At 47.3% G+C, this 12,500-nt stretch overlaps 1 protein-coding gene across 2 annotated transcripts in view; it reads left to right on the forward strand.

Annotated features, from left to right (window-relative positions):
• NUDCD1 (NudC domain containing 1) overlaps window positions 1-6,474 on the forward strand; it is a 25,035-nt gene extending 18,561 nt beyond the window's left edge. Inside the window, exons 8-11 of one of the 2 annotated variants that reach the window (XM_068128042.2) lie at window positions 4,771-4,893; window positions 5,185-5,353; window positions 5,455-5,729; window positions 5,845-6,474. In XM_068128042.2, coding sequence (XP_067984143.2) covers window positions 4,771-4,893; window positions 5,185-5,353; window positions 5,455-5,729; window positions 5,845-5,847 — 570 coding nt within the window. In that variant the 3' untranslated portion in view covers window positions 5,848-6,474. Of the gene's footprint in view, window positions 1-4,770; window positions 4,894-5,184; window positions 5,354-5,454 lie in introns of both variants that reach the window. The other variant, XM_068128041.2, reaches the window with a different exon arrangement.
• The last annotated feature ends 6,026 nt before the right edge of the window (window positions 6,475-12,500 follow it).

Below are 12,500 nucleotides of genomic sequence, written 5' to 3' on the forward strand. Positions count from 1 at the left end.
CCAACTCAACATTTCCTCCATCTGCAGCTCCCTCTGTGCACACCTTACATTTGAATGTAGCTGCCACACTGGTTAATGACCCTCTCAGACCACTACATTTTTGATGAACCCACTCAGCGCACATTGTACACTGAATGGAGTTCACTCCGACACCCTTCCTACACACAGCACCGGGCCACTTTCCAGTTCTTTCCACCTCACCACATGCTTTACCACTTGCCATCACCTTCGTCTTTCCGATATTCACCTTCAGACCTTTTGTCTCCATACATTCCTTCCACGTGTTCATCTTTTCCTTCAGTCCATCCATACTTTCCGCAATCAACACCAGATCATCTGCATACAACAACTCCCACGGTAAACCCTCCTTTACGTTCTGAGCCAGCACCTCCATCACAGCTACAAATAGTGGTGGACTTAGTACCGACCACTGATGCACTCCCACCTTCACCTCAAACTCACCACTGTTCCCGTCCTTCGTCCTTACAGCTGTGCGCGCTCTTTTGTACATTGCCATCACTACTCTGATCAACCATTCCTCCACTCCTAACTTCCTCAATGCCCATGTCAATACTTTGCGTGGAACCCGATCGAATGCTTTCTCCAGATCAACAAACCCAAGAAACAACTTCTTCCTCTTCTCCATGTACTTCTCCTGCAACTGCCTCACAATGAAAAGCACGTCTGTCGTTCCTCTTCCTGGCATAAATCCAAACTGCATTTCGTCGAACTTCACTTTCTTCCTTATCCTCCTCTCCAACACCCTTTCCAATACCTTCATTCCATGCTCCAATAACTTTATCGCTCGGTACGAGCCACACTCCAGAGGGTCACCTTTCCCCTTGTATAGAGGGACGAGGGTACTCAGTTCCCAATCCAATGGAATGCGGCCTTCTTTCACCACCAGATTACAGATCTCTGTCATTCTCTTCACACCCCAACTTCCTGCTGCCTTCAACATATCTCCCACAACTCCCGTCGGCCCTCCCGCTTTTCTACCCTTCATTGCTTTTATCGCTTCAAATAGGGGACCGAAAAACAACAACAACCACGGTTCCCGAAAAAGGCCAACCCCCGCTTTGCGGGGAAAAATGGCCTCTAAAGGTGGTTATTATATTGCTTTTATCGCTTCCTCAACTTGCTTCTCAGTTATCTTCTCTGCCGGTCCTAAAACTGGGTTACTCTCTATGTTGCCATCCCATTCATTCTCTGTATTCAACAGCATTTCCATATATCTTTTCCATCTTCCTTTAATTCCATCTGGGTCGACAACGATTTGTCCCACTTCATCCTTCAAGCAACTCACCCCCATCACATCACACCTCTCTTTCGCTATCTGCTTTGCAATCCTGAATACTGCTTTCTGACCCTCTTCCGAATCCAAGCGTTCTCCGAACATTTTCCTACATGCCTCCTGCGCCTTTGCTACCTCTTTCTTTGCAGCCTTCCTGGCTGCCTTATAACTTTCATGCTCTGCTGTTTCTGCTCCCGTACCCTTCGCCTTCTGCCACTCCTTGAACTTCTTCCTCTTCTCGTCAATCCTCTTTCCAACTTCATCATCCCACCACCATGTTTCCGAGTGCCTCGGTGGTCCTTTTGTCCATCCACATACCTCACCAACGGCTCCCAACAGACTAGCTTTCATTGACATCCAACCACTTTCAAGCTCAACCACATCATCCTCGACCCTACTCAGCCTCTCTTTTAATGCCTCCCTTACTGTCACCTCTTTCAACCTCCACACCTTCATTCTCGGTTGGTACTTCACCCGCCGAGCTCTCCTCGCACCTTTCACCCTTACGTCGCAGACAACCAAGTGGTGCTGTGAAACAGCCTCCTCCCCCGGGATCACCTTTGTGTCTCGGAGGTGCCCCCTATCTCGCCTACGCACCATCAGGTAGTCAACGGTTGTCGTCGACCCACCTGACGTGTATGTAACAAGCTTATTATCCTCTTTCTGGAACTGAGTATTACAAATCAACAAATCAGCTCCATCAGCAAACTCCAAAATCCTTTCACCTTCTCCATTTCTCACACCATATCCGTAACGCCCATGAACTCCATCAAAACCATCCATACTCCTTCCCACATGTCCATTTAGGTCTCCTCCTACCACAACAACTTCCTCATCTTTCACGTTTTCCATCAGCTTCTCTATCGCACACCAGAACTTGTCCTTCTCTTCATCGCTTCGACCAACCTGCGGAGCATATCCCGAGATGACGTCACCAAGAGCTTTCTAATCATCATTTTCACCATCATCAACCTATCACTCACTCTAGTCACACTCACCACACTGGCTACAAACTCCTCAGAAAACAGGACACCAACACCATTCACGCCCTCCGGGCACCCTTGCCACACAAACGTGTATTTCTGTCCCTGCCTACCCTTCACCATTCTCACACCACTTCCCTTCCATCTCGTCTCTTGCACACAACATATGTCCACTCTTCTTCTGACCAATACTTCCACCACTTCTCCTGATCTCCCTGTCATTGTCCCTACATTCCATGTCCCAAACCTCAGAAACCGATCTCCACTTCGGGCTGTACCCTGCCCACATGTCGTTGTAATTGTCATGGTTCTCTTTTTGAGGCAGTTTTTTTTTTATGGCCGGATGCCCTTCCTGACGCCAACCCTCTTAGTCGCCTCTTACGACACGCAGGGATACGGCGTACCTATTCTTATCCAGGGTACACACTGGGAAACGTTTAAAACATGGAAATTCTGGGGGGTGGGGTGGGCGGCGTCAGCATCACGGCTGCGGTTTAAACATATTTAAATAAATATTTAAACAAAACCATGAAAACAATCTGGGAAAAGTCTCTAAGTGAGAACGTGGATTTGAGAAAGCAGGAGCAGAGGTGAAAGAACAAACGAGATAGAGGGGGCGGGGCACAAGTCGAGACGAGGAGGCCGCACGAGACACAATGCCGCACGAGGCGCGAACAAAGAAACGACTAATTACACACAAATTTGCAACAACTACAAAACCAAAACCAAATAGAAACACACAATAACACATACACAACAAAATACGCAGCGGAAATTTGACAAAGAAACGAACGGGAAAACACTCAAACTTTGATGCCGTGGAGAGATCGAAGCAAGCCCCGTCGCTCGAGGGACCGGAAGCGGAACATATATATATATATATATATATATATATATATATACATATATATATATATATATATATATATATATATATATTTGGTAGGTACCAAAGGATCATTAACAACCACAAGCGAATGCTAGCAGGCGGGACTGATGATGTCGGCCGAGTTTGTACAACTCGTGCTGCTTGCGACGACGACTTGGAGTGTTGGTCAAACTCGGTATTGGTCTCCATCACGTAAGAGCATCGTGTTAATCGGGATTTTAACATGACTTGTACACCCGCTTACTAATGGAGCAGCAATAAGGGTCATTCCTCTTTGGGGTATATAGATTACTGACGATCTATGGTGGGGTCTCAAGAACATTGGGTGTGTGTTCATTTACCAGGTTTCTTATGGAGAGATCGCCATTTCGTTTAAGCATTCGAGCAAGCACTCCATTCAAAACCCTTAAGGAACGGCTGGCTTGGCAAGCGCTAGCTAGCTGATTGGTAAATGAGCGCACCACGGTCTTCCTCCCTTTCAGTTTCGTATTAAACAGTAGGAGCGAGTTTCAAAAGTTCGCTACGAAAAATGCCATGTTATTGCCAAGAAGGGCCATGTTATTGCCAAGAAGGGCCATGTTATTAACCCAACATTTGTGGGTTATATAGAGTACAGTAGATCTTTGCTCAGTTCTCTAAGTAAACCTTACTTCACGGATGTCGGGATTCCTCCAGATTTCTTCATTTAGTGTTATAAAGAGCATTAGCGACTGTTTAAAAAGCGAATCATACGTGTTTGTGGTTTATAATATTTTTACTTCCTGTAGAAGCCGTTGCTCCCACGGAAATGCCATTATAACTATAAGCTATTTATACACGTTATCACTGCAGGAAAAACTCCTTGGGGAAGTGGGACATTATTAGTACTAATATTGTGTTGTAATAACATTAATAATATGCGATTATCATTAATTTTGTTATTAAAAGCGTCTTTGGAAAAATGCCACGATAAATCTTCTTCTTTGGGAAAACGCCACAATAAAGCTAATCTAACATTGATATACACCTCAACATGCAACGCCATTGGGGAAACCCCACTCGGGGGAGAAAACACCCTTGGGGAGGGGGGAGGGGGCGGCAAATGAATGTGCTCCAACCTTCATTGTGTAACCCTTCGTCATCCTGTCAAGTTTGGTTGGATTGGTTAAGTAACGACGGAATGTAGTGGGTTCAAAAAATCAGACAGACAGACAGACACCAAATTGCGTATTTTAACATGATTATGTGATTCGTTCACAAAAAGAGCGATGTACGTCCATTTTTCTCTTGCATGTTCACATTTGTTCTGAAATGAAATCTGGAAATATGATTATTTCTCACTTTGGTCCCATTGTAAGGGGAAATACAAGATTTCTAGTCTATATAATCATTAGTCTTTACATATTATAGTCATTTATTGGTCTCTGATCGTTTAATTTAATCTCGACCATTTACCGTTCGTGATTCGCTCTACTTGCACGATCCATAACCACATTTCGCCGCATGGCAACGTGGCACCGAGTCATGATCAAGAAGAATGTAGCGTTATTATCCATCCGTTCGGTACACGGTACCGTGTGCGATGCGTCGATTGCATGCCGGTAAACTTCACCTTTCCGTGACAGATGGCTGAGCCAGATGGAGGGGAATCGTTTAACGTGCAGGAGCTGGAGGAGTGCGATGACAACAATGAACTGATGGCTTCACTGAGCCGCATAGATGGGGAGACTCACTCTGTGACTCACATGGTGAGTGTACAAACCCGTGTTCTCCCGAGCCGGTTCGTTTACCGACCGCGTTCTGACAATAACCGAGTCTTTGGTGTGTTGGGCACGGTGGCGCAAGGTTCAAAGGGTTTGTGATGATGAATTGGACAGCTCACTTGTGGATAACGGAAATTCTTTGGTGCATCATGTGTTTAGGTTTACCTTTTTTCAAACCCCACTTTAATCCCCCTCATGTGATCCTTGAGTCGTGAATCCACCTGTTTTATGTGGCCAGTTGTATACGCGGTGATACGTCTGTCTCTTGTACGACAGGCAAATATCGCTGGGCACCAGTTTTTGTTTGCTGTTGGCATGGCGCCAGGCTCGATGCCAGCCTTTTGCCTTCGCCACGACGTCGACGGTTTGTTGTGGCAGCCACGTCCCGACTCGGGCGGAGCGTCCGACCCACTGTGGCAGCATGTGGCGACCTTCAACGCATTGGGTAAGTACGTGATGGTGGACATGCACGATCCAGCAACAACACGAGTGCGTTGAACATTCGACGTGAACGCTGTCTCTTCTCATCAGACGCGTACTCCGCAGGTTATGTGCAAGCCTCGAAGAGTGACCGCAAGTTTATGACCTGCTCGCCGAGGGCCTCTTTCGCGGTACTCTGCGAATGCTCTCGTCGTTTGTTCCTGTATCGCAGCCCGATGCTCCTCGACTCTCCGCTCTACAATCGACGCGACGGGCGTGTCGTCAGTCACGTGGCTCGACAACAGCTCGCGACGCTAGACTCGAGCGAGAGCATCCTGGGCCTACAAGCCTCTGAGCAGCGACTCTTTGCCCTCACCACCTCCTCGCTGTTCGTCCTCAGGGTAGATTCTCATGGCACTCCGGAGAGTTAGCTCGGGGTACTTTATAATTGGCCGTCGACCCATTCTGGCATTCGATGTGCCGGTTTCAATTTCTTTTCCCCCCTCTTTCTTACAGTGAGCGAGTCTTGGTAGGAGTACAAGAAAATGTTCGTGCAGTGCTTTGTGGAGCGGATGGAGCTGGAATTGTTTGCATCTTGAACGTTCCAGAAACGTGTAACCATGAGTTTGCCACCACATTAGACTTCCTGCCTTTTTATTTTGCTGTTACGACACGGCCCTATTTTAACCATGGATCTTCCATATTATGAATACTGTTTATTGACATACCAATCAACAATATTTCACTGTCGTGTCAGATGAGGCAGGGATGATGTTTCAGTCGCTGGCTTTTGCACCGATGGTTTTGGGATAAAAATCGATCGTCGCACTTGTGTAGTTCATGCAATGCCATGTGACATCACAAGCATCAAACCAAAACACTTCCTGATTAAATTTGTTTTGGTGCTCACAGCCATAACTTTCATTGCTCTGGACGTGAGGACCTCCTTTTGCCGCATGGCATGTTTTGCTGTGGCTGTCAGAAATTGCCGACGTGCTGTCCAATTGATATTTCGTGGAGAATGAGAACTGGAGTAAAACGTAGAGCTTGTACTAATCCTACAGGCGGTAGCATTCCTTAATGGCACATCACCCTGACATGACTATAACTTTGGTGATATTTTATTAAAATACGACCAGCAATTCAGCTGAAGGTTGTTGTATTTTATGCATATATATATATATATGTGTGTATATATATATATATATATATATATATATATATATATATATATAATATTGTTACGGGACCGCGGCGAGGATGTTGTTTGCCGAGCGGATGGCCGCCGCGCCCGAACAGTTACCCCGACTAACCCGATTCCTGAACGTTGGCCGAATCGCGCCACAGATATTCAATGGGGAAAAGACTAAGACGAAGGATGTAAAGAAGAAAGAAAGGCAAAGGGTAAGAAATACAAATATGATTTATTTACTATTTACACAATTGAAAGAAACCAAGGAAGAAGGAAGGATAAGAAAATAAAATACAGAAGAGGAAAGGTGACACAGTGAAATGCTAGCTTATCTATACAGGCTTAATTCACCCAGGGACAGAACAAACAAAGACAGACTCACGTGGGGAATGATGACCGGAATGGCAGGAGGTGGATGGCTGGAGGGAGAGGACGAAAACTGGAACCGGAGCACGGTCAGGCCGGGAGTGAGCAGCCGCCGCCCCCCCTTGGTCGATCGGCACGTTTAACAGCCGCCGTTCCTTCGCAGCCACGGACGAAAACTGCTGTCGAAGCTCAAAGCTGTGGTGGTTTAAAGCTGCGGTGGTTGCACTTGTTCTCAGGCTTGGCACTTGGCACTTGTTCTCTCTGACTCCCTCTCTTCCTCTCTTGCTTCACCCTGACTCCCTCTTTCTGCTTCTTTCTCCCTCTCTCTCTCTTGCTCTCTTCGCTTCGCTTCGCCCTCCTCACGCACTTCTTGTCAACGGCTTCCGCGCGCGCTCTTTATAACGCCGCGGGCAAATCAAGCCGCCGGCCTCTAGAACACGCCCATCGGTGAGCTCGCCTTGGCCCTGATTGGTCGGCACGGCCCTCTGGCTCCACCCTTGATGACGAGGGGCGGGCACGCCCAGGATTCGGCAGCTCCTCCCCCTTCTTCTCCGAGCCTACCTCGTGGCGAATGGAGTCGCGGAGGGAACAGTTGGCAATTGCGGCTTTGGGAATGGGAATGAAAGGGGATCTATCTATTTGAATTCAGTGCAATGGAGTGTCAATTAATGGAAGACAAGGCCTTACCCTACTACACAGAATAAGGAAATAACTGTCAACAAGGGGGAAATCTATGATTGGCTAACGTGATTGTTTATGAAATAACTACGGAACGACCTTTGACCTTTATACACAACTGGAGGCAGGAGGGTCCAGAATAAAGCAATCAAAAAAAAAACAACACAATCCTCATATCCACAACAATATATATATATGTATATATATATATATATGTTGGACATGCAACAACTAAATCATACATCGCTCGCTCACCATTTGCAGGTGTGATCCCGAAGGCTGCCCCTTGGTAAGTGCCTGACGCAACCATGGTCGGAGTATTCAGCTGATCGTTCCTTGGCCCACCTGAAGTCCTATCCATTTACAAGGCTTTCATCTGCAGCTTGGAGTACTGCTCACCCCTCTGGGCTGGCACCCCTGCCTCGCATCTTGCTCAGCTTGATGCCGTAGAAACCAAGGCCTTCAAGGTCATTGAAAATGTCTTTGTGTCTATCACTTTACCATCACAGAGAGGTTGGTGGTCTGTCTAATATTGCCTCCTCTTTGGTATTGTACCTGCTGCACTTACTGTGCTTTGTTCCCTCCCACTCCAGGTGTATGCAGGGCACACATGGTCCACCTTCAACCCCCCTCTGGTGAAACTCCAAAAATCTAGACTCACTGCTCACCTCCACTCATTCGTTCCTTTTTTTGTCCTACCAGTGAAATCGACTTCCACATCCTCGTCAATCTCATTCTTCCTTCCAGGTCGTCAGGACAGCTGTTCATTACAATCTCAGATCATCCCCAATCCAATGCAATGATCTTTTTGACCCATATTAACCCCCCCAAACCCACCTATCCCCACATTTCCAGTTTTTCTTTCCTGAGAGTTTGAGAGTTTGCTTCTGTATCCATCCTGTCCACCCATTGCGTCCTCCCACATCCTCATTCTTACCTGCATCCCTCATTTCTGTCTCCGTCTATTTTGACCAACCACTTTGGCTTTCCCACTCCCATCCCCACTCTTCCTGCTGTTCCTTTTGTGGTGTTGCTTCCTGATACATTGTCCATTCGATCTCTTCGACGAGCCTTGACTTTGGATTTTAAAAAATCACCTTTTAACATGATTTTCTTCAAGCATGCTTTGGCACTTGCCCCATGTGTACTCATGGTGAATGAGCTTCAAGGCATGTGCGCTCCTCATACATTTGATCTTTCCTTTGTAGCTCAGGCTCCTGAAAAACACTGTACTTGTACCGATTGAAGAATAAGTTTTGTAAACAACTGAAAATTTCCAATATGAGATACAACCCAATAGCTTGAAAGCATCATGAAAGCATTCGTTCCATAAGCTTACATTGGGTGGCCTCTAGATAGTGTCTGAAGTCCATAGTTTTAGGTCTCAAGTAAAAAAATGTTTAACAGCTTCATGATTGTTGTTGTTTGTCTCCACGCTGTCACGTTTAATTATTCCAAAAGGGGAAATTGTAACACTAACCTCGTATCATTTTGGAAATATCTCGAGTTTGTTTAATGTCACCATCTAATCACTGAGCTAAAAATGCCAGGATACTGCGTTCAAATCCCATGTACTGTTGTTTCATCCTTTGTAGACACAGTTGTACACGTTGCACCAATGTCCTAATCTAACACTATATATACAGACTTGGCATTTAATATGGAATATATTTTTTTTCTTGACTTGGGTTTACTTTCTTAACTCAGTATATCAATCTGGTGAGTTTCTTTTACACTTTGGTGATTTATTTGTTAAAAGAACCATGTCACTGATTGTCTGTCGCAGCAAGAAGTCAACAACGGGATTATATCACAGGTGGCGTGGCAAAATGTACGGACAGGTGCATTTGACGATTGGCTTCACAGTCGGGTATACAAGGGTTGTTGCGTTCTGTATAAGTGGAAAACAACTGCTGCACGTCTCCAAAAGTTATTGCCGCTTCCTCTGGAGATGGTACGTCAACTCAACAATGCTGTTTGTCATGGAGTGGTGGCTTTACGAAATTACGGCATGAAAGAGCGTGCTATTGCTCGGCAGTATGGCATCACTCAAGGTCAGGTGTCAAAGATCCTGAAACGAAATGCTCAGAGGGGTGTCCCTACTCCAATACCGAGGCCAGGACGTCCCTGCAGAACCACAAGGAGGGATGATCGCCAGCTGCACCGGTTAGTCCGCAATGGCCGTACCAAGTCAGCTAATCGGCTTAGGGCTGAGGGGCAGCAACTGACAAATGTACCTGTATCCAGAAGGCTAGTCAACCAACGACTGGTTCAAGCAGGCTATCGTGCCAGGCGTCCCCTGAGAAAGCCACGCCTGACCAGACAACACCGCCAGAGCCGATTGCAGTGGGCCAGAGAGCACCGTCAATGGCAGCCAGGACACTGGAATCACGTGATCTTCAGTGACGAGTCTAGATTTCTGGTCTATCGTCAAGATGGCCGCGTCCGAGTGCGCAGACAAGTGCATGAAGCCTACAACAAAGATTGTATAGTGCCAAGAGTCCAAGCTGGAGGTGGTGGGGTGACCGTTTGGGCTGCTTTTCATGCAGGGGGAAAAACTGACCTGGTTGTTCTGAATGGAAACCTGAACCAGTTCAAGCACAGGGCCATTCTGGAAGAAACATTGCTTCCATTTGCTCGTGCAGCCTTTCGAAGAAACTTTGTCTTCCAAGATGACAATGCACGGCCTCATCGTGCTCGCATGATCCAACACTTTCTTGCTGACCGTGGTGTAGAGCATATGGAGTGGCCTACCATGTCCCCGGATATGAATCCGATCAATAACTTGTGGGCAGAATTAACGCATCAAATCGACCACTTGGACCAGCAGCCGACCTCTGTGCGTGAATTGCAGCAGGCTATTGTCACTGCATGGCAAGCGATTCCTGTCCAAACCTTGGCAAATCTCGTGAACAGCATGCCTCAACGTGTACGTGCTCTCCTGAATGCTCGTGGGGGTTACACGAAGTACTGAACTGTAATTTTACTGTCCGTAATCCCAGTCGTAATTTAACTTTTGTTTTTGTTAAAAAATTTTTTGGCTAATGTGCAAAATAAAGAGATACTTCTGGAAAACGTATAGAAGTTTAACACAGTACTGTCCATGAATTGAGTTCGATATCAGTTTACATCACTTTCAAGGATCAATTTATTTGTTTCGAAATGTCAAATGTGGTTTTTGTTTCTTTTAAAGGTCACATTAACAAAATCTAGAATAATTTCAACATAATTCCAATGAACTTTTGGTTCTAAGACATCTTGAAAAGTAAGTTCACCCCCGCAAAAAAAATATTGCATATTAAATGCCAAGTCTGTCTATATATTTACTAGCTGAGGTACCCGGCTTCGCCCGGGTTGAATAAGAATAAGACAAATATATGATGAAAAGAACATGTATATTTTAGAGCAATATCACAGTACATTGCCTACATGACGTTTTGTCTCGCGCCTGATTTCGCATCGCTCCAGGTTCTTCACCTCGCTTCAACCATTTTCACAACCATCCAGACGTTAATCTGGTGTGTGTGTGTAACGTGGATTTTGAGTGGGAATTTGCGGTTCGTTGATTGGGAGCCGTTGTACGTCCATACCCGAAGGTGTGATTTCCCAGCCGCCTCTTTAGGACACTTTTGCCTATCTTTGGCAGTGTGACTGTCAACCGAGCGGGATTCTGGTCTCGATACAACATCGTTCTGACGATCGCTTCAACATCACCCGTCCCACAATACCCGACCTGCCCCACAGTACCCGAGCCGTCCCACAGTACCCGACCCGTCCCACAGTACCCGACCCGTCCCACAGTACCCGACCCGTCCCACAGTACCCGACCCGTCCCACAGTACCCGACCCGTCCCACAACACCCGACCCGTCCCACAACACCCGACCCGTCCCACAACACCCGACCCGTCCCACAACACCCGACCCGTCCCACAACACCCGACCCGTCCCACAACACCCGACCCGTCCCACAACACCCGACCCGTCCCTCAACACCCGACCCGTCCCACAACACCCGACCAGTCCCACAACACCCGACCCGTCCCACAACACCCGACCCGTCCCACAACATCCGACCCGTCCCACAACACCCGACCCGTCCCACAACACCCGACCCGTCCCACAACACCCGACCCGTCCCACAACACCCGACCCGTCCCACAACACCCGACCCGTCCCACAACACCCGACCCATCCCACAACACCCGACCCGTCCCACGTACCCGACCCGTCCCACAGTACCCGACCCGTCCCACAGTACCCGACCCGTCCCACAGTACCCGACCCGTCCCACAGTACCCGACCCGTCCCACAGTACCCGACCCGTCCCACAGTACCCGACCCGTCCCACAACACCCGGGAGGGGGAGGGGGGAGAGAGAAAGAGAGGAGGGGGATGGAGAAAGAGAGGAGGGGGATGGAGAAAGGGGGGAGGGGGAGGGGAGAATAGGGGGGAGGGGGAGGAGGAGAGAAGAGGGGGGGAGGGGGGAAAGGGAGGGCCATGGGGGGAGGGGGAGGGAGAAAGGGGGGAGGGGTTAGGCTGGAGGGGGGAGGGGAGGGGGACGGGGGAGTCAAGTCGGAAGTCATTGTCGTCAATTGAATGTCGCATTTATTTTTTATTCCCTGTCAAATGGCATTGGTCCCGCATTCCGAACCCGGAAGTCGGAAGTCATTGTCGGCAAAGTTGAAAAATTAACGTTACGAAATACGCTGATGACGTCATAATTTTAAAACCCGAAGGTTTTTTAAACATTTAAGGTGTGCTGTCGTTGCTCTGGGACGTACTGATTCCGAATATGAAGTTGAAAAATTTACGTTCCGAAATACGCTGATGACGTCATAATTTTAAAACGCGACGTTTTTTTTTTTAGTTGAGATTTTATTCGAATTCGAAATCCATTAAATTTCAACTGTTGGAAACAATAATTATTTCAATTTC

Source organism: Myxine glutinosa, chromosome 9 (genome assembly GCF_964187855.1).
Source record: "Myxine glutinosa chromosome 9, kmMyxGlut1.1, whole genome shotgun sequence".
NCBI classification, from domain to species: Eukaryota; Metazoa; Chordata; class Myxini; order Myxiniformes; family Myxinidae; genus Myxine; species Myxine glutinosa.